Source organism: Andrographis paniculata, unplaced genomic scaffold, assembly GCF_009805555.1.
Source record: "Andrographis paniculata isolate CXL003 unplaced genomic scaffold, ASM980555v1 Contig74END, whole genome shotgun sequence".
NCBI classification, from domain to species: Eukaryota; Viridiplantae; Streptophyta; class Magnoliopsida; order Lamiales; family Acanthaceae; genus Andrographis; species Andrographis paniculata.
The window spans coordinates 946,593-971,633 of NW_026137611.1; the positions used below are offsets into that span (position 1 = coordinate 946,593).

Genomic DNA, 25,041 nt, shown 5'->3' on the forward strand with positions numbered 1-25,041 from the left:
GAAATCTTATATATATGGGTTATTTTATAACTCAATCATTAAAACAGATCAGATTATAGTATTTGTAGTATTTTTATATGAAACTCCATTTAATTTACTATTAATCATATTCCAAAGAAATATTTTAAAGTTGGATGAAAATAGTAATTGCAATGATTGAAAATATGGTGATAATATTATAAGTAAGTTTAGGGATGTCACAAGAATGTCTTAAAATTAATTTATATGGAAAAAGAGTTTTCTGATAATTTTAACATTAATTTCTATGGAAAAAGAGTTTTCTGATAATTTCAACATTAATTATCATTAATCTGCATAAAAAAAGCCCTCCAAGTTACAAAATTTTAAAATATTAACAAATATATATATTGAGTTTGTTTATTATTTGGTTATTACTATTGTCACTGTTCAACTCATTATTCTATGTAAAAATACATTAATATCATATATATTCAAATCATTATTTAACAAAAGTAAATAAATAAAATACAAATATTCTTTTTTCCACGTATTTGTTTTGGATTATTTTTTAAGGGAAGAGGTTGATTATTTATTATATATTAACTATTACAACCATAATTATTAAATTAAATTAATTTTATTGCCAAATTATAAATATGACAAGAAAATTTATGAAGGAATTTTTGTTGTTTTTTTTACAATTAATTGGCGTTAGGGAAGAGCCCCAGTCCAGAAATTCCGGGAGGTCCAAACCCCTAAATAATTAGTAAGCAACAAAATTAGATTCCAAAATTAAAAAGTTTAACGGCAGCAATAGCCCCACATTTTGCTGCTATTTATATATATATATATATATATATACACACATATATTCGTAGTTAGCTCTTGCTCCTTCATTTCAGCAGCAGTGCTCATCCGATTCCGAGTCAGTGAACTGTTGGTATAGGGTTTGTTGTGATTTCTTTGTAGAGGGATATTTGGGGGTTTTCTATTTTTTTTTTCGTTTTCAGAGGTTTAATTTAAATCAGTTGATGTCAGCGTTGGTTTTTGGTTTGATGTTGTGGTGTTTCTTCCTTTCTTTCTTTTGTGTGTTTAATTCTGCAGAGAAATTATGAGCTCTGAAGAAGTTAATGTACAAGGTTTGGACATGGCGGCGCCGCCGTCGAATGGGAAGCAAGTGGTGGTCTATGACGGAGAGGCTGAGAAGGACGACCAATTGCCTCTAGGGGTGGACTTGATTAGGCCAAGGCGTCAGTCAAAGCTGGTTCTGGATAAGGCCATTGAGACTGAACTGAAGCACCGCCGTGATGTCGACCCCAACGATGGCGACCATATCAGGAAGCTCCGAAGGTCTCTTTCTCTCTTCTGTTGTTCTCCGCAATCCGACCAAACCCTAGGTATTGAAATTGATTGTAATTTGTTTGCAGGACGGTATCCAACAGGCTTTCTGCTCAGAAGACCCGTCAGAAGCAATTCAGCTACCTCGACGACTTGAAGAACTCGGCCGACCGATTAGAGGTCACATACATATATATATATATATATTTATATATATCTGTATATATGTATATGGAAGTTTGTGTACTTCTCCTTTTTTGAAAGCAACCAATTTGCAGAAATTTATAAAAGACATGTCGGCCCAAGTGGAGGCCATCAGGGAGCGAAACAAAGCTCTCCACTGTGAAAGGGCTGCCCTCCGAAGCCTCCTTCGTACCCGCTCCATTGAAGCAAACTTCTCGCACTGTACAACCTTAATTACATACACATTTATATATATATGTTTCTCTCTATCCGAACTGCATAAGTAATCCAACAAGAACTCGTGTTGCAGTGTCCATTCTTCAGAAGCAGCAAGAACTAAACAGGCTGAAAATGGCCACCCAGCAAATCCTAGACATCGGTTATTCTACCAATATTCGACAGACCGTAGTTGCAGCCGGGACGCAGCTGCAGCCATATCCAGGGTTGGCCTTCTACCAGGAAAACCTCCAGAAATTCCAACGCAAAACCTTCTGCCATGGGAGCACTGCTGCTCCCCCATTGTTGAAGCTGGCGCCAGGGGAAGAGGAAGAAGAACCAACTGCTGCTGCTGAAGACATCAACAACGAATCAGTTGATGTCTACCCTCGGCTGCTGTAGCTGTCGTTGCCATACACAAATCCTATGAATTATATGTCCACATATGTCTGCAATTTTTTTGTTAACGTAATTAGCAATTACAGTTATTGAGGGTTTGTTTCTCTGAGTTTTTGGGTATTACAAATTTCAAATGGTGGTACAATCTATTTATATGCATGGATTGTTTTTCTTACAAAAGACTGCACTCTACTGAAAATCTTTAATGAGAGAAAAGTTATACACATCAAAACAACATAGGCATTGATCTGCAAATATTGTAATTTAAGTTTAAGATAATCATGTTCTAGTAAGATAATATAATAGAGTTTTCTTTTTCTGGATATGAGTGTAAAAACCTCAGATCAAAATGGAGAAGATGATATGCCACCAAATTATTGCTTATGAGCACCTATATTTTGGAGTATTTTGTTTTCTCTAATATTTGGATTGAAGGTAATGTGGTGCTTATAGTTTAGAAAGTGTTTAGTTCATCCATAGCCCATTAGAAGGTTTATTAGTCGATTAAAGCTCAAAACAATATCAAATTAAAAGAGTATTAATATCCACTTAATGTTTGAATGATTACATATGGAGAGTGGTGAATATTGTATAAGTTAATGTATAATGAAGTTGTACGTGGGCAAATAACAAGTATTACATTTTTATTTTCCCTAACTAAATCAACCATATGATGTCCAATAATTATATATGACAAAGTAAGTTATAGTCTATCTACCGTATAAAACAAAAAACATAATTAAAATTATAACATTTGCTTAACAACAATATCGATGTTTGGTACATTCACTTGTGCATGTTAAAAAGTTTACGAAACTACCAAAAAAGAAGTTAAAAAGTATCACTATCGACAATATTTAATTTTTCAAGTATATTGAAAAACTAAAAGTAAAAAATAGTATACATTTCTAATTATTTTCAGCATATTAACCTTTATATTTAAGATTAGCATTCAAAAATTTTGAAATAACTGAAAATATATATTTGGAATAATTGTACTGTAAAATGAAGATAAGATAAAAATTATTAATATAACATATGATGAGTTTCCTGAAATTATGGAAAGTTTGACAGCTCTAATTATTTTGTAACAGAAATATTCTTATATTTTAAAAATTCAACAAAAGCCAACAGTGAATAAGAACATGAAGACAAAAATAATAGCTGGCAATATCCCTACATTTTATAGCTATATAATTAAATCTGTAGTTTGCATTATCATAGTAACAACAGAAGAAAAAGATCCTCTCTTCCTTATTTGTTCAGCTTGTTTCCAACTAATCTGAGCATCTTGTGCCTCAGTAAAGTGCTTCTGTTTGCAGGATTTGGTGTTGTTTCTTTATTTGCAGTGGTGGGAGATGTTTTGGAATTTTAAATCGCTTTTTCAATATAAATCACTTACCTGTATATGTTTGTTGTTGTGTAGACAAAATGGAGAAGACAATGGACTACGGATTGAATGTAGGAGGTTCGGACAAGGCGGGCCCGTCGAAAGGGGACTTAAAGGGCAAGCAAATTGTAGTCGACAACGGAGACACTGTGGATGGAGAAAAGGTGAAGACAAAGGGTGGGGGGAAGCCGCCGTTGCCTCCAACACATGTGTTCATCAGCCAGAACAATTTATCGACTACTCTCACTCTCGATAAAGCTGTCGAGAATGAACTGAATCTCAATCGGAGCGTGGACCCCACTGACGTCGACAACCTCAGAAAGCTTCGGAGGTCTCTCTCTCTCATTCCCTTTCTCTCTCACTTCACAACCTTGAAAAAACCCTAAGGATCGATGTTTTGTGATGGTATGGTTGCAGGAGGTTATCGAACAGGCTCTCGTCTCAGAGGTTTCGAGAGAAACGATCTGGCTACGCAAACCAGCTTAAGAAGTCCGTAGATGAATTAGAGGTAATATATATATATATATATATATTTATATATTTAAGCATATCTATGGTTCTCCTTTGAAGAACTAACCAATCAGAAAATAAAACAAATTGCAGAAATCTATTTCAGAGATGTCAGTACAGGTGGAAGCCATTAGAAAGCAAAACATAGCTCTAAGCCAAGAAAGGGATAGCCTCCAATCCCTCATCCAGACTCGCTTAGTCGAAGCAGACCACTGCCAAAGTAAAAACCTCCTCATAAACACATTTTATGTTCTTACTTTTCTTTTTTACACATACACAACCCTCCTAAAATGTAAGGTCGAAAATATTAACTGTGTGGGTTGGGGCAGGGTCCATTAACCAGAAGCTTGAAGAACTCAACATGCTAGAGATGGCGAGCCAGCAAGATACAACCACCGTATCTGCAAATGTGACCCAGATGCTACAGTTGCTGCAGGTGGAGCCCTATCCAGGGCAGGCCTTAGTCGAACCCCATGGTGGAGGACATGGGAGCGCTGCTGCTCCGCTGCCATTAGAAGAGCAAGGAGCAGAGGGAGAAGACACAGCAGATGATGAATTCATCGATCAATTCATCAACTACGAAGCTGTTGATGCCTACCTCTTTGCTGCCACAACCAATGACGGAACTAGATTATGAAGTTAAGAGTGGAGTTGTGTAATCGGTTTCGGTTATTATTAGGATTTTAGTATATTTTTAATTTTTAATGGTCAATATTATCTTCAAAATCGCGGTTTAAATTGTAAGTTGTATGTCAATTAAGTTCTCTTTTACTATTTCAGTTATATTTTTTTTTATTTATCTTGATGCAATGACTGATGAAAACAAATAATAGATAATGCAAAGAAACACTTGTAAAAATATTCAGAGTAAAAAATTATATTTTTTATTTATATAATATATAATTAGAAAAATATTAATATAAATTTAAATAAAAAATATTTTTGATAATATAAAAAATAATATTTTATATTGTATAAAAAATATAAGAAAGACAAGCAATAAATATAAATTAAGGGGGCAAAATAATATATCTATTAAAATTTTATTTTTTCAAAACTAATTAAATATATATATATATTTTAGTAAAACGGGAATTCAAGCCATATGTTCCTTCCATTATTTTATTTTACTTTTACATCATATATGTTTATATACTTCAAAATTATTAAGTATGTTTATATATTTATATAATTTAGTACTTTGTTATGTATCAATTTTATTTTATTTTATTCATATAATTATGCTTAAAAATGATTTTGAATAAAAATATTCAAAATAATTATCAATGATTTATATTATTAATTAATTCAAACTATGCTAAATTTTAATATATTTAAGGTATTAAGTAGATAAATGTCTTTATATATAAATTAAGGTCAAATAATCGGTTAATATAAATTAACATTGTAGAATATATAAATAATGTTTAGTTATATATCAAAACTGATCCTGTCGTCCATTTCAATATATGTCCTTTACAGAAGAAATATATTTTTTTTGTCCGACAAATTTACTCTCGCTTTCTTTTTTAGTGTGTCCGCTAAATTTACTTAATTACAAATTTTGGCAACATCAACAATAAACATTTAACTATTATCTTTCATTCAACACTTATTTATAACAAATATCACTGCGTTTATTACAGTCTATCTCTTTATTTTCTTTAATTCTAACTAAATTTTAAAAATACATTCAACTACCTTTTTACTTTTTTCACATCTTTAATAACATATTTATTTTTCATAATTTTCGTACTGTAGACAAATGCTCTAATCTTATCGGACAAAGAAAGTAAGTCAGAAGAACGGTGTTCCACTTCTTATTGGTTTAACATTTGCGCCTATTATCTCTAGATTACTCAAACTAATTATATATTGAAAGAGCATAACATATAATATACAACGGTAAGTCATGAACGATACATTCGTGTTATGAATATGATTCCATCTCCATGTTATAACCCTAGCATAACACTAAAACTACTATTCTTATATATAGCTAAATTAAATTACAAACTTCTAATGGTGGTACAATCTATTTGCATGCATGGACCTTCATTTGTTAGCATAGAATGATATTATCAAACTCGTAGATGTGCATTGAGTTATTATGTATTTTCTTACAAAGGACTACACTTTACTGAAAAATTTTAATGAGAGTGTTAGATGATGTAAATGACTGCATCACTTAAAAGTTTAAAATATTAGAAGTATGCATCATTTGTTTATTTAATTACAAACAGGAGTCAACCAATACAAACAGGAGTCAACCAATACGCATCTCATAGACATAAGCTTAATCTATTAGGAGTATACATCATATATTTATTTATCTACAAACCGAAGATAACCAACAGAGAGAAAAGTGATGCGCATCAAAACAACTCAACGATTGATATCCAAATATTGTAAAAGGAATTTTAAGTTGAAAAGAAATTTATGCTCTAGCAAGTTCTTCCATAGAGTTTTCCTTTTCTAGATGTGAGTTTAGACACCTCATCAAATCAATTGGAGAAAATGATATGCAACTGATCGAATTCTGTTTCAACAAGTGATCACATGCTTCTGGCTGGACTTATAGTTTGCTATTGTTGTTACTACATATGAATACATATTTTATGGATTAAAGGTAATGTGGTGCTTCTGTTTAGAAGGTGTTTAGTTCATCCATAACCCATTAGAAGGTTTATTGGTTTATTAAAGCTCCAAAAAAAATTAGAAAAATTAAAAAGAGTATCAATACCCCACTTAATGTTCATATGATTACATATGGAAAGTGGTGAATGTTTTATATGTGTAATGAAGTTGCATGTGCACAAATAACAAGTATTACTTCTTTCCCCTAACTAAATCAACCATACGATGTCCAACAACTATATACGACAAAGTAAGTTATAGTCTATCGAACCATATAAAACAAAAAATATAATTAAAATTATAACATTTGCGGTTAAAAACAATGACATCGATCTCGGTGTATTCATCCATGCATGTTAAAAAGTTCATGAAACTACAAAAAAAGAAGTTAAGAAGTACTACTATCGACAATATTTAATTTTTCAAGTGTATTTAAAAACTAAAGGAAAAAAATGGAATACATTTCCAATTATTTTCAACATATTAACTTTTATATCTAATATTAGCATTCAAAAATTTTAAATAAATAAAAATATATCAAAAATAATTGTACTGTAGAATGAAGATAAGATAAAAATTATCAAAGTGACATACGAGGGGTTTTTTGAAATTGTGTGAGGTCTAACTGTTTTAATTATTTTGTAACAAGAAATATTTTAAAAAATATGCTTGTTTATTTAACCAATTTTTATATTTATTTCCGACGTTTAATTTATTATATCTTAATAACAAATAATCAACTTTAGTGTGCAAAGTTCGGGCGAGGCGGGGCCTTCGAATGGGGACGTGAAGGAGAAGAAGGTCGTGGTCAACAATGGAAATATAGTTTGGGAGAAGCCGTAAGCGCCTATGCCTCCACCATAGGTGTTCTTGAGCCTAAGGAATCCATCGACTCTCACTCTGGATAACGATCATAATGGACTTAGTAGAGATGTCCGCACAAGTGGAGACCATGAAAGATCAAAACAAAGCTTTACACCGTGAATGGGATGGCTTCCAATGCCTCATTCAAACACGATTAGAGGAAGCTAATCTTCACCAAATCACAACCCTCCTCACGAACGCATTTATGTTCTATCTCTTCTCTCTTACACACACCGCATATAACTACTATGTGTGCTAATATGTAAACCTAAAAGAAATTTGTGCATAATTGGTGTAGGGTCTATTCAACATAAGCGAGAAGAACTCAACATGCCAAAATCGATATAATAACTATCTACTACCTTTTATAACTTATTAATTTTTAAATAATTTTTTCATAATATCACTTTATTTTTATATGTTGACTTTTATATTAAAATACTAGTATTATCTTTTAATTTCACGCTTAAGGTAAAATAGCATGAGAAGCCTAAACGGAGAAAATATTAATTTTTGTTATTGCATTAACTAGGTTAAAATACACTAATTCAAAGTTCAAATAAACTGTTTATAGATTGTTTTTTATTTGTAGAAATTAAAGTACATGTCTTGTCTTTAAATTTCAATCCTACCAAAGTCCAATTAAAATAAATACAAAAAATTATTAGTCTATATTTATAGGTCTATGCGTTTGGTAATTGTTGTGCATATTGAATACCTTGTACTTCAAACTTTCTTATTTTAATTATTTCATTAAAATTAGAATTTTAATAGCATAACTTACTTCTAATAACTTATATATACATATTCTAAATAGAAAAATATATATTTGCATATACATTAACTTTTTATAATTTAATTTTTATACATTATGTACGAATATATATAAAATTTTATTATTTATGAAATGCCATTCATATTAAATATACTTTTTAGAATATATTTTTTAAAAATAAATTCAAAAAATATTTTTAATTTAATTTAATTCAATATATAGAAAGAAATTATTTATTTAAGCCACGTAACTAACCAAATATTATTTTTCTAGCGTAATTAAAATATGTATAAAAATGGTCATGTAAATATTTTTATTTCACAGTTAATCCTCTGGAACCGAAGCTGCAAATGTAGCGCTAGTGTGGCACGCAGAAAGTTGCATATCCTTCAGGTAGGCTCTATATAACAGCACATAATTTTTTTTCCTTTAAAAAATAAAAATAACTTTGAAACTACAACAAACAAACAAAAAAAAAAAAAGTTACAAGAACTATTTAAACTATTGACAATATCTAATATTTCAAGTATATTTAAAAATTAAAAGAAAATTATGGAATACATTTCCAATTACGTTCAACGTATTAACCTGTATATTTGATAATATTAGTATTCAAAAATTTTAAATATATGATTAAAAATATACTAGTATATTGTAGAATGAATATAAGATAAAAATTATGAAGGTGCCATACAAGGGGTATCCTAAAATTGTGGGAAGTTCTAACTGCTCTAATTATTTAGTAACAAGAAATATTTATATTTAAAAAGTTCAACAACAACCAACAGTGAATGAGAAGATAAAGACAAAAAATATAGCTCGCAACATCTCTATATTTTATAGTTATATAAATCTACAGTAGTTCGCAGCTGCTTTGTGCATTTTGTGTGTCAGTTAAGTGTTTTTGTTTGTACAATTTAGTGTTCAGTCTTTCTTTATAGTTTGGGGGAGATGTTTCGGGGTTCTAAACAATTTTTGGATGTGGATCACTTATCTATGTTAGTTTTTGTTGTTGTGCAGACAAAATGGCGATGTGGAGAGGATAATGGAGTTTGTGTTGATTGTACGAGGTTCGGACCTGGCGTGCCTGTCGAATGGGGACTTGAAGGGGAAGCAAGTTGTGGTCAACAATGGAGATAATGTGGATGGGGAGAAGGTGGAGGTGAAGGGTAGGGGGAAGATGCCATTTCCTCCACCGCATGTGTTCATCAACCAGAGGAATTTATGGACTCCCACTTTGTAGAACTAACCAATAAGAAAATTATAAAATTACAGTTTAACTTAAAATAAATTATAAGATAAAATTACAGAAAATTCACGTGTAATTTCACAAAATTGCGTAAAATTCTTCATATTTTTAAAATCGTGTCACACTCTCTCATGGTTTCATAAACTTTGCGACAAACACACAATCGGCCATCCTTATTTAACAGCGTTTGACATGCACGCGCCCAAACTACGAATAAGTTTCAAAATCTTTATTTCTAAAACTTTGAAATTATTTAAATATACACATAATTCTTATATTTAATATCAATGAACACTAAATATATTTTGAAAAAAAAAATGTTTTTCTCTGATTTTAAAAGTTTTTTTTATTATTCATTGAGGCTAAATATAATAGGAATGAGTTTAGAAATGAATATTTTGAAATTCATTTGCAGTTTGGGCACATATAGGTCAAACATCATTAAATAAGGATGGTTGAGGCGGTTTGTGACACCCCGGCCCACAAGCCACGCAAAGCCAAGCGTGTCAGGATTGCAGACTGGCCCAAAATTTCTACATTTGATAGCTATATAAATCTGTTGTAGTTTGCAACTGCTTTGTGCATTTTGTGTGTCAGTGAAGTGTTTATGTTTGTACGATTTAGTGTTCTTTCTTTCTTTGTAGTTTGGGGGCAAATGTTTTGGCGTTCTAAACTGTTTTTTTATGTGGATCACTTACCTATGTTAGTTTGTTGTTGTACAGACAAAATAGCGATTTTGAGAAGATAATGGAGTGTGGATTGAGTGTATGAGGTTCGGATGTGGCAGGCCTGTCGAATGGGGATTTGAAGGGGAAGCAAGTTGTGGTCGACAATGGAGATAATGTGGATAGGGAGAATCTGGAGGTGAGGGGTAGGGGGAAGATGCCATTGCCTCCGCCGCATGTGTTCATCAGCCGGAGGAATTTATGGACTCCCACTTTGTAGAACTAACCAATGAAAAAATTATAATATTACAATTTAAATTTAAATAAATTATAAGGTAAATTACACAAAATTCACTTGTGATTTCAAAAAATTGCGTCAAATTCCTTAAATTTATAAAATTGTATCAAACTCTCTAATGGTTTCATAAACTTTGCAACAAACACTCAATAGGTCATCCTTATTTAGCGGTGTTTGACATGCACGCGCCCAAACTACGAATAAGTTTCAGAATTTTCATTTCTAAACCTTTGAAATTATAAATATACACATAATTCTTATATTTAATATCAAAGAATAGTAAATATATTTAAAAACTTGTTTTCTCTTATTTTAAGAGTTATTTTTACTATTCTTTTTGGCTAAATATAATAGGAATGAGTTTACAAATGGAGATTTCAAAATTCATTTGCAGTTTGGACGCATTAGGTCAAACATCATTAAATAAGGATGGTTGAGGGGGTTTGTGACACCCCGGCCCACAAGCCATGCAAAGCCGAGCGTGTCAGGATTGCAGACTGGCCCTACATATCTACATTTGATAGCTATATATATCTGTTGTAGTTTGCAACTGCTTTGTGCATTTTGTATGTCAGTGAAGTGTTTATGTTTGTACGATTTAGTGTTCTTTCTTTCTTTGTAGTTTGGGGGGAGATGTTTTAAGGTTCTAAATTGTTTTTGGATGTGGATCACTTACCTATGTTAGTTTGTGTGTGTGTAGACAAAATGGCGATGTGGAGAAGATAATGGAGTGTGGATTGAGCATACGAGGTTCGGACCTGGCAGGCCTGTCGAATGGGGAGTTGAAGGGGAAGCAAGTTGTGATCGACAATGGAGACAATGTGGATTGAGAGAAGGTGGAGGTGAGGGTAGGAGGAAGATGCCATTGACTCCACCGCATGTGTTCATCAGCTGGAAGAATTTATGGACACCCATTTTGTAGAACTAACCAATGAGAAATTTATAAAATTACAATTTAACATTAAATAAATTTTAAGGTAAAATTACCCAAAATTCACTTGTGATTTCATAAAATTGTGTCAAATCCCTCATATTTTTTAAATTGTGTTAGATTCCCTCATGATTTCATAAACTCTGCGACAAACACTCAATCGGTCATCCTTATTTAACGGTGTTTGACATGCACGCGCTCAAACTACGAATAAGTTTCAGTATCTTCATTTCTAAACCCTTAAAATTATAAATATACACATAATTCCTATATTTAATATCAAAGAAAAATAAATATATTTAAAAAATTGTTTTTATCTTATTTTACTATTCTCTGAGGCTAAATATAATAGGAATGGGTTTAGAAATGGAAATTTCGAAATTCATTTGCAGATTGGGCGCATGTAGATCAAACATCATTAAATAAGGATGGTTGAGGGTGTTTGTGACACTCCGGCCTGCAAGCCATGCAAAGTCCAGCGTTTTGGGATTGCAAACTGGCCCCACATCTCTACATTTTATAGCTAAAGAAATCTGTAGTAGTTTGCAACTACTTTGTGCATTTTGTGTGTCAGTGAAGTGTTCTTTTTTGTACGATTTAGTGTCCTTTCTTTTTTTGTAGTTTGGGGGAGATGTTTTGGAGTTCCGAATTTTTTTGGGGTGTGGATCACTTACCTATGTTCGTTTGTTGTTTACAAACAAAATGGCGATCTGGAGAAGATAATGGAGTGTGGATTGATTGTACGAGGTTCGGACATGACGGGCCTGTCGAATGGGGAGTTGAAGGAGAAGCAAGTTGTGGTCGACAATAAAGATAAAGTGGATGGGGAGAAGGTGGGGGTGAAGGGCAGGGGGAAGATGCCATTGCCTCCAACGCATGTGTTCATCAGTCGGAGGAATTTATGTACTCTCACTTTGTGGAATTAACCAATGAGAAAATTATAAAATTATAATTTAACTTTAAATAAATTTTAATGTAAAATTACCCAAAATTCACTTGTGATTTCATAAAATTGCGTCAAATCCCTCATATTTTTTAAATTGTGTTAGATTCCCTAATGATTTCATAAACTCTGCGACAAACACTCAATCGGTCATCCTTATTTAACGGTGTTTGACATGCACGCGCTCAAACTACGAATAAGTTTCAGTATCTTCATTTCTAAACCCTTAAAATTATAAATATACACATAATTCCTATATTTAATATCAAAGAAAAATAAATATATTTAAAAATTTGTTTTTATCTGATTTTACTATTCTCTGAGGCTAAATATAATAGGAATGGGTTTAGAAATGGAAATTTCGAAATTCATTTGCAGATTGGGCGCATGTAGGTCAAACATCATTAGATAAGGATGGTTGAGGGTGTTTGTGACACTCCGGCCTGCAAGCTATGCAAAGTCCAGCGTTTTGGAATTGCAAACTGGCCCCACATCTCTACATTTAATAGCTAAAGAAATCTGTAGTAGTTTGCAACTACTTTGTGCATTTTGTGTGTCAGTAGAGTGTTCTTATTTGTACGATTTAGTGTTCTTTCTTTTTTTGTAGTTTGGGGGAGATGTTTTGGAGTTCTGAATTTTTTTGGGGTGTGGATCACTTACCCATGTTCGTTTGTTGTTGTACAAACAAAATGGCGATGTGGAGAAGATAATGGAGTGTGGATTGATTGTACGGGGTTCGGACATGACGGGCCTGTCGAATGGGTAGTTGAAGGGGAAGCAAGTTGTGGTCGACAATGGAGACAATGTGGATTGGGAGAAGGTGGAGGTGAGGGTACGAGGAAGATGCCATTGCCTCCACCGCATGCGTTCATCAGCTGGAAGAATTTATGGACACCCATTTTGTAGAACTAACCAATGAGAAAATTATAAAATTACAATTTAACTTTAAATAAATTTTAAGGTAAAATTACCCAAAATTCACTTGTGATTTCATAAAATTGCGTCAAATCCCTCATATTTTTAAATTGTGTTAGATTCCCTCATGGTTTCATAAACTCTGCGACAAACACTCAATCGGTCATCCTTATTTAACGGTGTTTGACATGCACGCGCTCAAACTACGAATAAGTTTCAGTATCTTCATTTCTAAACCCTTAAAATTATAAATATACACATAATTCCTATATTTAATATCAAAGAAAAATAAATATATTTAAAAAATTGTTTTTATCTTATTTTACTATTCTCTGAGGCTAAATATAATAGGAATGGGTTTAGAAATGGAAATTTCGAAATTCATTTGCAGATTGGGCGCATGTAGGTCAAACATCATTAAATAAGGATGGTTGAGGGTGTTTGTGACACTCCGGCCTGCAAGCCATGCAAAGTCCAGCGTTTTGGGATTGCAAACTGGCCCCACATCTCTACATTTTATAGCTAAAGAAATCTGTAGTAGTTTGCAACTACTTTGTGCATTTTGTGTGTCAGTGAAGTGTTCTTTTTTGTACGATTTAGTGTCCTTTCTTTTTTTGTAGTTTGGGAGAGATGTTTTGGAGTTCCGAATTTTTTTGGGGTGTGGATCACTTACCTATGTTCGTTTGTTGTTTACAAACAAAATGGCGATCTGGAGAAGATAATGGAGTGTGGATTGATTGTACGAGGTTCGGACATGACGGGCCTGTCGAATGGGGAGTTGAAGGAGAAGCAAGTTGTGGTCGACAATAAAGATAAAGTGGATGGGGAGAAGGTGGGGGTGAAGGGCAGGGGGAAGATGCCATTGCCTCCAACGCATGTGTTCATCAGTCGGAGGAATTTATGTACTCCCACTTTGTGAAATTAACCAATGAGAAAATTATAAAATTACAATTTAACTTGAAATAAATTATAAGGTAAAATTACACAAAATTCAATTGTGATTTCACAAAATTGCTTCAAATTACTCATATTTTTAAAATTGTTTCAAACTCTCTCATGGTTTCATAAACTTTGCGACAAACACTCAATCGGCCATCCTTATTTAATGATATTTGATATGCACGAGCTCAAATTACGAATATGTTTCAGAATTTTCATTTCTAAACATTTGAAATTATAAATATACACATAATTCTTATATTTAATATCAAAGAATAGTAAATATTTTTTAAAAAAAATTGATTTTCTCTTATTTTAAGAGTTCTTTTTACTATAATTTAATGGTTAATATAATAGGAATGAGTTTAGAAATGGAGATTTCGAAATTCATTTGCAGTTTGGGCGCATATATGTAAAACATCATTAAATAAGGATGGTTGAAGGTATTTGTGACACTCCGGCCTGCAAGCCACGCAAAGTCGAGCATGTCAGGATTGCAGACTGGCCCAACATCTCTACATTTTATAACTATATAAATATGCAGTAGTTTGCAACTACTTTATGCATTTTGTGTGTCAGTGACGTGTTTTTATTTGTACGATTTATTGTTCTTTCTTTCTTTGTAGTTTGGAGGGAGATGTTTTGGGGTTCTTAACCTTTTTTTGGATGTGGATCACTTACCTATGTTAGTTTGTTGTTATGCAGACAAAATGGCGATGTGGAGAAGATAATGGTGTGTGGATTGAGTGTTTGAGGTTCGGACCTGGCGGGCCTATCGAATGGGGACTTGAAGGGGAAGCAAGTTGTGGTCGACAATGGAGACAATGTGGATTGGGAGAAGATGGAGGTGAGGGTAGGAGGAAGATGCCATTGCCTCCACCGCATGTGTTCATCAGCCGGAGGAATTTATGGACTCCCACTTTGTAGAACTAACCAATGAGAAAATTATAAAATTACAATTTAACTTTAAATAAATTGTTAGGTAAAATTACCCAAAATTCACTTGTCATTTCATAAAATTGCGTCGAATCCCTCATATTTTTAAAATTGTATTAGATTCTTTCATGATTTCATAAACTCTGCGACAAACACTCAATCGGTCATCCTTATGAAACTACGAATAAGGTTCAGTATCTTCATTTCTAAATCCTTGAAATTATAAATATACATATAATTCTTATATTTAATATCAAAGAAAAATAGATATAATTAAAAAAATTGTTTTTATCTGATTTTTTTACTATTCTTTGAGCCTAAATATAATAGGAATGGGTTTAGAAATAGAAATTTTGAAATTCGTTTGCAAATTGGGCGCATGTAGGTCAAACATCACTAAATAAGGATGGTTGATGAGGTTTGTGACACCCCGGCCCGCAAGCCACGCAAAGCCGAGCGTGTCGGGATTGCAGACTGGCCCCACAAGTCAACACGTGTCTTTCCAGCGTGTTTCAATCCCTACGTGTTAACTTGTGGGGCCAGTATGCAATCCTGACATGCTCGGCTTTGCGTGGCTTGTGGGCCGGGGTGTCACAAGGTTAGACGCAGAATTTATGAAATTATAAGATAGTTTGACACAGTTTTAAAAGTATAGGAGATTTGACGCAATTTCTTGAAACTACGGGTAAATTTTGTACAATTTGGCCTAATTATAATTTACAATTTATGTTAAAATTTTAGGGAAAATTACTAAAAAATATCCTTGTACATATGACCAATTATCACTCTTTTAATCATACTGGCAAAATATATTCAACATGTGTTATTTTTTTGCCATTTTTGCCCTCCATAGCACAATCTTACACGCACCAACACCTACAAGACATGTGTCATGACGATTGTATTCGACGAGCAGCAAGAGTATAAAAATCACGAAAAAGTTAACACATATGGGATACATTTTGCTATGGTGATAATTAAAAGCCAAAAGTAATAATTTTCCAATTTTGGATCTAAAAATAAGTTTACATTTTTTTTAGCATTTTTGCTTTTTTGGTCTAAATAACTTCAGACTAACAAAAAATTTCGATGGTTGGTTCGTATGCTTGTTTAAGATGAATCGTGTGAATTTCATTGAATTTCTTGTCTAAAATTGAGTTATATTATTTTAGCGTTTAGGGTTTTTTATAGTTCAAAATGACCTCAGATTGACAAAAAAAAATATTAATTGTTAGATCATTTGGTCGTTCAAATGAACTATGCAAATTTCGTCTAATTACGAGTCTATAAAAATAAGTTTATGTTTCGTTTGGTCGTTTCAGATAAATCGTGCAAGTTCCGCTTAATTTAAATTCTAAAAATGAGTTTATATTTTTTTGCGTTTAAGGATTTAAGGGCCCTAAACGACCTCAAATGGACAAAATAATATCGATGGTTGGTTTGTTTGGTTGTTTCGAACTGCAAATTTCTTATAATTCCAAGTTTAAAAATAGTTTTATGTTTTTTTAGCGTTTACAATTTTTAGAACTCTAAATGACTTGGATGAACAAAACAACATGATTTGTTAGTTTGTTTGGTCGTTTCGGATTAACCATGCGAATTTTGTGTAACGCTAAGTCTGAAAATATGTGTACATTTTTTTAGCATTTAGGATTTGTAGAGCCCTAAATGATCTCGGATTGACAAAATAATATCATTAGTTGGTTTGTTTGGTCGTTTTAAATTCATCGTGCTAGTCTCATGTAATTTTGAGTTTTAAAATGAGTGTAATTTTGAGCAATTATCATTCTTATCTTTTAATTGTCACCTTGACAAAATATATTTCACAAGTGTCATTTTTCGCAATTTTCATCCTCCATAGCACAATTCCACTTCGCGCCCGTGAGATTGTATCTGTCGTAGACTTCACGCACGGCCAAAGGACAAAAATTGACACATGTAGGATATATTTTATCACGATGATAATTAAAATTCAAGAGTGATAATTGACCATATGCATGAAATATTAATTGCAATTTTTCATAAATTTTTATAAATTATATTTAATAATTTTAAATAATCTAATATTATTAAAAAAAATTCATTTGATATTTTAATGATGAGGTTTGTTTGTTTAGTGTTTTGATTTGAAATATTTTTTTACTTGGGTTACGATTTTTCTTTTTTCGAAAAATAATTATATATTTAATCTTATTTCAAATGTTATTATAATTTTTTAAGTTTGAATTAGATTAATTAGTTATTTTAATTTTAAACTATAATTATTTTTATTATACGATAATTATTTTCATTAATACATTCCTAACTTTTTACTAATTATAATATTTCTAAATTCTCTTGTTTACAATAAAATGGTCATATAATCGATATAATTTTTTAAATTATAGAAGTCATTCCAAATGAGAATGACATATGTAACAAAATACTTATCTCAATTTTACATTTCTTTTTTTCATATTATACTAATTTATTTCTTCTAACTCAACAAAATATGTATATATATATACACATGTATATATGAGTAAAAATTATTTTTGGTATCATTCAATATTATAATTATCAATTTTGATCTCATTCAAAAAAAATTATTAATTTTAATCTCACTCAAATGAAAATTTATTAATTTTAGTCCCAAGATGAATGACTGGGACTAAACACGGCCGTGTTGGCTTGACGACGGTCGTATTGGATGACTCAGAAGATGACTGGGCATCCTAGCACGGCCGTGTTAATTGTTCTGCACTTCTAAACACAGCCGTGTTCCTGCCCGTGTTCTGAACACATCCATGTTCCTGCCCATGTTCTCAATACAGTCATATTCTAAGTCATGTTCCTGCTCATGTTCATATTCTAGGTCATGTTCACGACCATATTTTCAATATAATCATATTGTAGGTCATTTTTATTATTATTTTTACTTTTTGATTAAAATTATTTGATATAAATATATATATTTATAATTCAACAAAAATATTTTTTACAATTATTTCATAATATAAAAAATAATCAATTTTTAATATTTTTAAAATATATAAAAATTAATAGATTAATATATATTTTAATAATACTCTCTCCATCCCACTTACCAGGTCTACATTGCCGTTTCTGTCCGTCTTACATCCCATGTCACTTTTTTTTTGGAAAATTATTACACATTATTTTTTAATTTAAATTTTTTTAATTTTAATTAGTTATCTTAATCTTAATTTATAATTATTTATATTATATAATAATTATTTTAACTAATACATTTTTAATTATCTACTAATTATATTTATCCTAAATTCTCGTGTCTACAGTAACCCAGACATCCAACGTGGGACGGAGGGAGTATTATTTTAAATAATAAATTTAATTTATAATTTATAAAAATAATTAATTTAAAATAATTTTTTAATTTTTTATTATAAATTTTTAAAAATATATATAATGATTATTAAAAATATTTTAATATATTATTATTTTTATACATTTTTAAAATATCAAAAATTGATTATTTTTTATATTACGAAATAATTGTAAAAAATATTTTTGTTGAATTATAAATATATATTTATATCAAATAATTTTAACCAAAAAGTGAAAATAATAATAAATATGACTTACAATATGATTATATTGAAAACATGGTCGTAAACATGGCTTAGAACATGGCTGCGTTGAAAACATGGGTAGGAACATAGCCTAGAACATGGTTGTGTTAAAAATATGGGTAGGAACATGGCTGTGTTCAGAGCACGGGCAGAAACACGACCGTGTTTAGAAGTGAAGGGTAATCAACACAGTCGTGTTAAAACCAACACGGTCGTGTTGGCTGCCTGGGACACCCAGTCACCTTCTGAGTCATCCAACACGGTCGTGTGCAAGCTAACACGGCCGTGTTCAGTCTCAGTCAACCATCTTGGGACTAAAATTGATAAATTTTTATTTAAGTTGGATTAAAAAAAAAAAAAAAATTAATGGGACCAAAATTGATAATTATGATATTGAATTGAACCAAAATTGATAATTATGATGTTGAATGGGACAAAAAATAATTTTGGCTCTATATATATATTTATATTAAAATAATTTTTTAAAAAAATAAATATTTATTGCAAAAAAAACTATCAATGTATACATCATTGTACAAAAAATAAAATTTTATATTCCTTCCGTCCAAGGGAAATGTATTCATTTGACTACTTTATATGCGAATTTCAAGTATATTAGTATTTTATAAATATATTAGTGTAAAAAAAAAATTACTCTTGATATTAATTTTGTTGAAAGGATAATGTCAAAAAAACTTAAGAGTATTTTGATATTTAATTAAAAAATATTTAAAATTCTTTTTAAAAAAAGATATTTTTTACTTGAAAATGCAAAAATAACAAAATTGATATCTTATACTTTCTCCGTTCACCATCTCCATTCATTAAAATTAGCTCATTTGGTCTGTCACGGAAATAAAAAAAAATATGAATATTTATTAAAAAATAATAAAAGTTAACAGAATTAAATAATAATTTATTAACTTTATCAAAATTAATAATTGAGTAGATTTAACAAACATATTGGAAAAAAATTAAAATAAATTTGACAAATGAAGTAATATACACATAGAAATATACAAATAATATAAATGCTAAAAATAGAAAACCAAAGAGTAAAAATTTCTTGTACATCTATGCATAGATGCCCAAAAATATTATTTTGTTTGTCAAAATTTTATTATTTTTATTTTTTAATTTTATATGCTCAAACAAGTTTACGTAATTTTATCTAGTCTCGGTCTCATTTAAATTATCTCTTCTCTATATTATTTATGTTTGTCCTTTATAATTTGTTTTATTTTTTTTCTTTTTTGTTAAAAATATAATTTTATATTCATATTTTAAAATTTATAATTTTTTATTTTAATTAAATAATTTATTATTTTAATTTTAATTTATTAATTATTTAATAATTATAAAATATTTAAAATTAAATGAGACAAATTAATTGAAACCAATATTTTTTTTTCTTTTATTTTTCTTTTTTGCTCACGCAGGTTGTACGACACAGGAGAAATCTCCACTTGAGGTCTAAAATCGTTATTGGGCTTCCCAGTGGGCTGAAAACCAGTCGAATCAGTGGTCATTAATGGAGTTGAGTTGAAACAGTCAGAAACTGTAGGGAAGGCACCGAAGGGAACAGCCAGTCAGACAATCAATCATTTCTCTAAATATTTTCAACTACTTTGTAGTACCCCCCACCCCCTCCCCACCTCGATTCCTTTTTTTCCATTTCTCTGCCGCACTAATCGTCTCTTTTCAGGGTCAAATAATCACAGAAGACAAGGGTTTCAATTCCACTCACTTGGATCGGCGATGGCTTCCTCTTCAGATCGCGAGACCGCCGTCTACATCGCTAAGCTCGCCGAGCAAGCCGAGCGCTACGACGGTAAAACGTTTCCCTTTTCCGACACACTGGATATTATGCCTGAGTGACTAGATGCAGAGTACCGATGTGTGGATCTCGTTTCTGCTTTGTTTATATGCTAATATCTTGGAGTTTTGAGGACGGTTTCTTTAGTGTCTGACGTTTTGATAGAGCTGCTGATTCTAGTTAGCTTGTTTTGAAGGTTTTTGGAGTTGAAGATTTCGTGTCAGTTGAATTGAGTTTACGGATAGTTAGTAGCGGAGTTTTACTGCTTGTCCATTTGTTTTCCCTTTACCCTGTCTGATATAACCTAAGTTTGTCGATTTGTTTGCAGATCAATTAGCAGTTTTGTTGGTCAAGATTGTGTTTGTTTATACTTTTGTGAATGTATGCATGTATAGGAATTGCTGAAAGATTTCAAATATAGAAACTAAAATATGGCAGAGATGGAAGTTGTAAGAGACTCTACTTGGAAAGTTCAATTTTCTTGGTTTTGTTGAAACAGATTTTCTTCTGTTTATAAAGGCTTCTTCTTTTGCTTTTTGGAGTTTTTAACTTTTAATCGTTGTATTCTAGTAAATGTTGTTGCAGATAATGAAATGTAATAAATTTGACTGTTTCTTTGGCAATTTTATTTTGAATTTTTCAGAGATGGTGGATGCTATGAAAAAGGTGGCCAAGATGGATGTGGAATTGACAGTAGAGGAGAGGAACTTGCTATCAGTTGGGTACAAGAATGTGATTGGCTCTCGAAGGGCTTCATGGAGAATCCTGTCATCAATTGAACAGAAAGAGGAGTCCAGGGGGAATGAGCAGAATGCTAAGCGGATCAAGGAGTACAGGCAGAAAGTGGAGGCGGAGCTCACTGATATATGCAGCGACATCATGACTGTTATTGATGAACATCTAATTCCCTCATGCACAGCTGGAGAATCTACCGTGTTTTACTACAAGATGTCAGGATGCTGTTTTGTTTTTATAGTTACCTTTTAAGTTTGTATATTAATATGATGCCAGCTTTCTCCTTTCACTGTTACAGGAAAGGGGATTATTATCGGTATCTTGCTGAGTTCAAGACTGGTAATGATAGAAAAGAGGTTGCTGATCAGTCACTGAAAGCATATGAGGTATGATATAGATGAATAGTAACATTTTCAAGGCATCCACTCTTGTATAGATGATAGCTTGGTATTTATCTCTCTACAAGTGATTTTCCCTGAGTATTTACACAATACTATCTACATATGTGCCTGTAGAATGATGTGTGATTGATAATATGTGACATTCTATATGCTCGTAGAACAATTTCTAATTATAGGTCAAACCCTTGGATGAAATGAATAAATAACAATGCTACTTGTCTATTACTGAAACTTATGAATGGAAGGTTAGAAGACTGTGTATTAAGGATTGCTGCTTACCAGCAGAAATATATCTTGTTGTATTTTGGAGTTTCTGTTATATTTAGACTCTTATCAGTTCTTATGGTTTCGTCTCCTCCCATGCACCCTGCATTTGCATGCTGTCTCAGGACATCATATTTGTTATCATTTGTTTTCTTCTACATTGGTTGGATTTGGTGCTCTTGAAGTATCCTTTAAATTGGAGGCCATGGGTTTAATATTGTTCCAAATGTTGTCCTTTCTTATAAATAGCTGAAGAGCATGAAGCTCCATTTTTCACTGTTAATTATGAACATCATTATTTTTATTTATTTATGTAATTTTTCTGACATTCTAATACACACATTGATGTTTGTATGCTTGGTTTTCTATGCGGGGGTTTCTTGAAGTTGGCTACCACCACTGCTGAGGCAGAGCTACCTCCAACACATCCCATCCGCTTGGGATTGGCTTTGAATTTTTCAGTGTTCTACTATGAAATTTTGAACTCCCCCGAAAGGTCTGTCCTTTCAATAAGTAAATTAAATGTGATTTATAATGTGCTGCATTGCTGATTTTTTAGCTCCCTTATCTGTCTTTTCAGGGCATGTCACCTTGCCAAGCAAGCTTTTGATGAAGCTATTTCTGAGCTTGATACCTTGAATGAGGAGTCATACAAAGATAGCACATTGATTATGCAGCTTCTGAGGGACAATCTCACACTTTGGACCTCTGACATTCCTGAGGATGCTGGTACTATGTTAACTACAATGGATAAATCATCTAAAGCTTCAGTTCTTTGATAGTCTTTGATAGTTATTGTTGTTGCCACCATCATCAGAATCAAAATCATCTCTGGTTTCTTTCTTTTTACTATTTTTTATTTTTTTTTTTCACTGGAATTGTTATTTGGCACCATCATCACTGTCAGAATGTTCCCTCCCTCCCCAACACATATTCTGTTGCCTTCTATCCTGCAGACTCTTTGTGGTTATGCTAGAAACTCTCTAAATGTTGATAGGATAAGATTCAATTCCTACTGATTTCTCACATTCTACCTGGAAAGCAACAGCATCAGTAAACGTTACACTTGATCCATATATACTTAATTTTGTAAAAATTCTTTTTAATGAATCAAAGATTCAAATAGCAGTCTACAAACAGAGTTTGTTATTTGAAAGGAAAATTAATAATAATAAGTCTCTGTTTCAGTTAAGAATGGTACACGAAAGGTTTTGGTATTCTGAGTTTTAATTGCTTGAAAGCAGGTGAATTTTGGTCTCTCTTGATTTGTGTGGAACTCTGTTGATTTGATCCACATGCAATTAGGGTTCTTGCTGTTTTGAGTTTGTGTGTAAGGTTTTTTCAACATGTTTACACCAACTTATGCGACATCAGTTTCAAGTTGTCAGCTGAGTGCTCTCTTTCTTAGATAGGATATTGGAGTGTGAATAAGTTTAGTTGCTTGTACAAGTTTTAACTTCTAGTTGGTTGTATCTAATTTAATTTTGGTACTTATGATGCAATAATTTTAAGCTATATTCTGTTTTCTTAAAAATATAAACTGCCAGTGGTATTTCTTTTTTTTGTGAGAATTTTGAATTCTTAAAGCTTTTTAATTATAACTTTACATGCAAATCTACTTCTTTTGTTTTGTTTTGTTTTGTTTTGTTTTTTAAGCTTCTGAGGAGCTTTCAAACTTCCTGGTGTTTTTATGTGTATACAAGTGAAGTCAGCCATGCTTATGATTGATATATTTATCATTTGCAACTTCTAAACTGGAAATCATTAGTTTTTATACCCGTACATCTTGATAGATACAACATGCATTTGAAGCTATAGGTGAACAAATTAGCATCCACTCTGTTAAATTCTGTCTTCCATTATCCACTAAGCCTCTGAGTCTGAGTTTGGTATATCAATCATGAACTAATCTTGTTCAGCTTTAGGGTCAGTCATACTTGTATTACTTCGATGATAAAATCCTCTCTACGCCGCTTTCTGAATAAAACATTCCTCCTTGCAGATGATGCTCAAAAACTGGATGGTGCCAACAAAGCTGGAGGCGATGGTGCTGAGGTTGGTTATCTTCTTGACTCCTATTGTTTGTAATCTGTCTCCGAAAGTTGGATAGCAGTTCAACCATTTTCTTATACCGATGTATAATTTCATCATGCAGTGATGTGCTTCGGGAAGCATCTGGCCAGCAATATCCGAAGAGAGAATGATAATTTGGGCCAGGGGATGGTTGTTTTGGTTACAGCATATGCTTGACTTGTCGTCGTCATTGTGTCTTATGGATGATGTTTTACTCCTTATGGTCGGTGTTGTCCTGTTGTTTATATTAGATATGTTTGTGCTTTCCCCTTGCCTGGTGGATTTGTTGTGGCCAATAGGTGGTTTGATTTTTAGTGACTACCTTAGCCTAGATGAAAGATTTGTGTTTCTTTCTTTTGCATTGATCTATTCTCGACTATTGCTGGACTTGACCTGTGTGGATTAGATTTGTCTGGTGTCAAATGCTTGAGTTTTCATCTTTAATTATATCTACTTGATGGATTATAAATACTGACTTGGAGATGAGCAGGGCTTTCTCAAATCCAAGATCGGTTTTGGGGCAAACTTATTATATTTCACCATTGTTGTTCAGCTATCGGAATCCTGAGTAGGAGTTTATCTTAATTATCTGAGTCTTCTTTCTGAGTTGTGGTTAGGTTTTTAGTTTCAGTTTTAAATTAGTTTTGGTGTTCTTCCTGGTTTTGTTTCTGCTTTATATCTTTAGTTTTGATTGTTTGTGTTTGCTGCATATGATGTTTTAGGAAAGCAAGTGTTGAATATTTTGTTTAAAAAAAAAGAATAATAATTTATATATAAAAAATTGAAAAAGAATGGTAACATACGAATACATACTTTCGGTTTGCGAGTTTATGCTGTTTATTATGACAAATAACTTGTGTGTTTAGCTATACTTCTAATTCTGTGTTTTTTTCTATTTATATTCTTTTAAGGAAAAAAGTGTTGAACGATGAGTTTGCCTTAAAAAGGAATTCGGGCTTTCAACCTAAAATCAATTGGTGATAAGTGAAGTGGTTCTTCACTTTTATATA

General features: G+C 31.9%; 1 protein-coding gene across 1 annotated transcript; it reads left to right on the top strand.

The window, feature by feature from the left end:
• The first annotated feature begins 20,341 nt into the window (after positions 1–20,341).
• On the top strand, positions 20,342–24,475 carry LOC127265963 (14-3-3 protein 9). Its single transcript, XM_051296013.1, has 7 exons — positions 20,342–20,573; positions 21,202–21,508; positions 21,592–21,679; positions 22,345–22,454; positions 22,539–22,687; positions 23,961–24,013; positions 24,114–24,475. The coding sequence occupies exons 1-7, from the start codon at positions 20,501–20,503 to the stop codon at positions 24,114–24,116; spliced, it is 783 nt and encodes a 260-aa protein (XP_051151970.1). The 5' UTR covers positions 20,342–20,500; the 3' UTR covers positions 24,117–24,475.
• Positions 24,476–25,041: the final 566 nt, after the last annotated feature.